Genomic DNA, 5,008 nt, shown 5'->3' with positions numbered 1-5,008 from the left:
ACACACCTAGAGACGCCTTCAAGACCTCTTAGCGGAACACAAGTACGCTATACGGGTAGGCAATGAAGACTACCCCATGGCAAGGCACTACAAGTCCTTACACCATGGCAACCCTGCCTCCCTACAAGCTATGGGTATTGATCATGTTCCGGCCTCTATTAGAAAAGGGGACCGTCTTAAACAGTTAAAACAAAGGGAATGTTTTGGGATTTACAAACTACAAGCCACTAAATACCCGGGTTTAAATGAAGATATGGATTTCTCACCATTCCTGTAGGGTTGTGATAGGTCCATTTGCTGTCATCTAGTGGTCATTTTGCTCAATTGCCCTCAGCTATGTTTAGACTATTGTTGTTCATGTTTGGCTGTGTTCTAGTGTACTATGGAATATATTGCTTTCTTATTCTTGACACTTCTCCCGGTCATGTTTAAGGTTAGAACTACCTTTCTAAGTGTTCTGATACTTCTAGCTTGGAGTTGTATTTTTTTGATAACATAGCTACAGTATTTCACTTTTTAATGTGTATAGTATTGCTTACTAGGTGTGTCCAATCAATTTTAACCACTCCCTTCAAATTAGGGCTAATTGGAAAAGCTGTTCAAAGGAGGACATTGTATTATTTCTTTGTACTCCCTGACGAAGGCCATGCAGCCGAAACGCGTCAGATTTTTAAAACCTTGTTTCTATTGAACATGCCATACAAATAAAGGCATTTTAATCAATTATATGAAGAGTGCCTTGGTCCTCCTTTCTATTTTATACTGTACTCTGTATTTCACACAGTGAGTCTATGCAACCTATTATGTGTCAAGGGAAGCACATTTTACTCCTGAACGTGTTTAGGCTTGCCATAACAAAGGGGTTGAATACTTTCTGACTCAAGACATTTCAGATTTAAATCTTTTATTCATTTGTAAAAAAGAAAAGAAAAACATATTTCCACTTTGACATTATGAGTTATTGTGTGTAGGACAGTGACAGTAAAATCTCAATTTAATCGATTTAAAAATTCAAAATGTGGAAAAGGTCTAGGCAGTGAATACTTTCTGAAGGCCCTGTAGCTGGTATCATGACTTTCAGCATGACAATCAACATCATAACTAAAAGTGAGAAAGAACTATATCTCACAGATCCAGGAATGGTTAAATGAACACGGATAGTCATGCCATGGTCCTTGGTCTGATGAACTGTGAGTTAACAACACACAGTTCTCCACTCCACCACCATTAGGCTGTCCACTCCCCCAGTACCTGCAGTAGAAATAACACAGTTAGACTGACCACTCTCTCAGAACCTAGAGTATGAACAATACAGAGCTAGACTGACCACTCTCTCAGAACCTAGAGTATGAACAATACAGTTAGACTGGATACTCTCTCAGAACCTAGAGTATGAACAATACAGTTAGACTGGATACTCTCTCAGAACCTAGAGTATGAACAATACAGAGCTAGACTGGATACTCTCTCAGGACCTAGAGTATGAACAATACAGTTAGACTGACCACTCTCTCAGAACCTAGAGTATGAACAACACAGAGCTAGACTGACCACTCTCTCAGAACCTAGAGTATGAACAACACAGAGTTAGACTGACCACTCTCTCAGAACCTAGAGTATGAACAATACAGTTAGACTGGATACTCTCTCAGAACCTAGAGTATGAACAATACAGAGCTAGACTGACCACTCTCTCAGAACCTAGAGTATGAACAATACAGTTAGACTGGATACTCTCTCAGAACCTAGAGTATGAACAACACAGTTAGACTGACCACTCTCTCAGAACCTAGAGTATGAACAATACAGTTAGACTGGATACTCTCTCAGAACCTAGAGTATGAACAATACAGAGCTAGACTGGATACTCTCTCAGGACCTAGAGTATGAACAATACAGTTAGACTGACCACTCTCTCAGAACCTAGAGTATGAACAATACAGAGCTAGACTGACCACTCTCTCAGGACCTAGAGTATGAACAATACAGAGCTAGACTGACCACTCTCTAAGAACCTAGAGTATGAACAATACAGAGCTAGACTGACCACTCTCTCAGAACCTAGAGTATGAACAATACAGTTAGACTGACCACTCTCTAAGAATCTAGAGTATGAACAATACAGTTAGACTGGATACTCTCTAAGAACCTAGACTACGAACAATACAGTTAGACTGGATACTCTCTAAGAATCTAGAGTATGAAAAACACACAGAATCAGTCCTACCCCTTACACGGTGGTCAGAGTTGTTAGAGCAGTAGTCTCTTACTTTGGGGTGGTCAGTGGGTTGCCGTCCACCCATTTCCAGGTCCCCTCAGTAACAGTGTCAGTCAGACCAATCCAGAAACCCTTGTTGAGGTGGAAGAGAAACTCCTGTTGGTGAGAAAGAGCTGATATTGTCAACTACTATAGACTACATGTGTTAAATACTGGAAGATACATTACTGACCAAGGGATGTTTGATCATAACCCCCCCGCCATATCTCTCTCTCTTTCTCTCTCACCTGTTCCTTATCACTGTTGATGATCACCAGGTCTGCTCCTCTCTCCAGACAGTCATCTTTGCTCTCCCCCCAGGTTTTAGTCTCAGTAGACAGGAAGTACCAACTGGATTCAAACTTCTTCCAGTCTTTAGGGCAGGTTTGTTCTACAAGACAAAAACATGAATTTCCATCTTATTATTCTGCACCTATTATTTTAGAATACAAACACAAGTTGACTGCATATTAGATATATGATGTTATGATCATTTATTTGGTAAACTCACTCAGATTAGAGAACTTTCTCATGAGATCATTTTTCTCTTTTTGTTGCTGGTCTCTCTCTTTAGTCAGGGTGTTACTGCTGGTCTGTAGCTGGTCTCTCTCTTTAGTCAGAAGGCTGTAACTGGTCTGTAGCTGGTCTCTCTCTTTAGACAGAAGGCTGTAACTGGTCTGTAGCTGGTCTCTCTCTTTAGTCAGAAGGCTGTAACTGGTCTGTAGCTGGTCTCTCTCTTTAGTCAGAAGGCTGTAACTGGCCTGTAGCTGGTCTCTCTCTGTTGAGTCGTGATGACCAATTACTCCATCTGTAAAAGGGAAAAGTTAATCAAACATGTAACTACCACACCATTGATGATTAAGGATGATTAAGGATGATTAAGTATGATTAAGGTTGATTAAGGATGATTAAGGATGATTAAGGATGATTAAGTATTCTACTTAAGTCTCAGTGACAAAATACTAAACTTACAGTAGACAGACAGGCCTATGATCCCAGTCAGTAGGAGAACACACAGCAGCCCCAGACACACTGCAGCTACTCCAGAGGGTCTCTTCCACCACTGGAAATGTACTGAATCACAAATTATTAAAGTATGGTATTTGGTAATGTGTTTTACTGTATCATCCACGATTGGGACAAATAAATAAAATAAAATTGTATTTGTCACATGCGCCGTATCCAACAGGTGTTTTAACCTGTTGGGGCTACAGGTTAGCAATGAACCCCGAGACGGGATTGCTAACAAGGCTGGAAATTCAAAACATCAAAAATCTAATAATTTCAATTTCTCAAACAAGCAACTATTTTACACCATTTAAAAGATAAACATCTCCTTATTCCAACCACATTGTTCGATTTTCAAAGAGGCTTTACGGCAAAAGCATAAAGTTAGATTATGTTAGGACAGTACATAGCCACAAAAGTACAAACATCCATTTTCAATTCAAGGTCACCAAAAGCAGAAACCAGCTAAAATTATGCACTAACCTTTGGCAATCTCCATCAGATGACACTCCTAGGACATTATGTTATACAATACATGCATTTTTTGTTCCATCAAGTTCATATTTATATCCAAAAACAGCATTTTACAGTAGCGTGAAATTCAGATTTTTTTCTTCTCTGAAGTGCTTCCGGTGAACAACGTTACAATTTACAAAATTACTATTCGAAAACATTGGTAAATTATAATATTGTGATTCAAATAATAATAGTTTATCATTTCGTAAATGCTACTGTATTGCCAGATTTCAAAATAACTTTACTGGGAAATCACAAGTTGCAATAAACCGGGTGCTGTGCTAAGAACAATAGGCTAGGCTATATAGGTTAGCATCTTGTAACCAGCTAATATCAATAATACTATCGTCAATAATCCCTTACCTTTGATTATCTTCATCCATTGGCACTTCCAGGAATCCCAGGTCCACTACAAATGTGGTTTCTTTTGACAAAGTTCATAATTGATGTCCAAATAACTCCAAGTTGTTCCATGTTGTTAGCGCTTCGGTGGCTACTCAAAAGTAGCGCGGGCGGGGGGTGGGAAGTCACGGCGAAAAGTTAAAAAAGTTAAAAAAATAATCTATTTACGTTCGTTCAAACATGTCAAACGTTGTTTAGCATCAATCTTTAGAGCCATTTTTAACGTGAAACATCAGTAATGTTTCAACACGACCGCTCCTGTGTCTAGAAAAACATCTTTGAAAATTGTCTCGAGTCACATGATTGAGCAGGTGCAGGCAATAATGGAAGTGACGACATCCCAGGGAGGTCAACTTCCCTTCCTTGTCATCCGGTCTCTGTTGATCATCGACGCTTCAAACAACTTTATAAAGATCGCTGACATCTAGTGGAAGCCGTAGGAGTTGCGAAATGAATCCTTTCTCACTGTGGTATCTATTAAACAATGATTAAAAAAAATAGTACAGCCACAAAATTCTTTTTTTCTCTCAGGTTTTCTCAGGTTTTTGCCTGCCATATGAGTTTTGTTATACTTACAGACACCATTCAAACAGTTTTAGAAAATTCAGAGTGTTTTCTATCCAAATCTGGTAATAATATGCATATCCTAGCTTCTGAGTTGGTGTAGGTGGCAGTTAAAAATGGGCACCTATTTTTTTCAAAATTCTCAATACTGCCCCCGTAGCCCATTAAGAAAAATACAAAAAAATGAAAATAAATAAAAGTAACAAATAATTAAAGAGCAGCAGTAAAATACCAATAGCAGGGCTTTATACAGGGAGTACC

General features: G+C 39.0%; 1 protein-coding gene across 1 annotated transcript; it reads right to left on the bottom strand.

The window, feature by feature from the left end:
- Positions 1 to 2,226: 2,226 nt before the first annotated feature.
- On the bottom strand, positions 2,227 to 4,070 carry LOC145877169 (C-type lectin domain family 4 member E-like). Its single transcript, XM_082972461.1, has 4 exons — positions 3,230 to 4,070; positions 2,769 to 3,065; positions 2,506 to 2,648; positions 2,227 to 2,374 (listed from the first exon to the last, which is right to left on the bottom strand). Exons 2-4 carry the CDS (start codon positions 2,788 to 2,790, stop codon positions 2,267 to 2,269), a joined length of 273 nt encoding a protein of 90 aa, XP_082828587.1. The 5' UTR covers positions 2,791 to 3,065; positions 3,230 to 4,070; the 3' UTR covers positions 2,227 to 2,266.
- Positions 4,071 to 5,008: the final 938 nt, after the last annotated feature.

Source organism: Salmo salar, unplaced genomic scaffold (assembly GCF_965601325.2).
Source record: "Salmo salar unplaced genomic scaffold, fSalSal1 ptg000691l, whole genome shotgun sequence".
NCBI lineage: Eukaryota > Metazoa > Chordata > Actinopteri > Salmoniformes > Salmonidae > Salmo > Salmo salar.
This window is presented reverse-complemented; position numbering and strand designations above follow the sequence as displayed.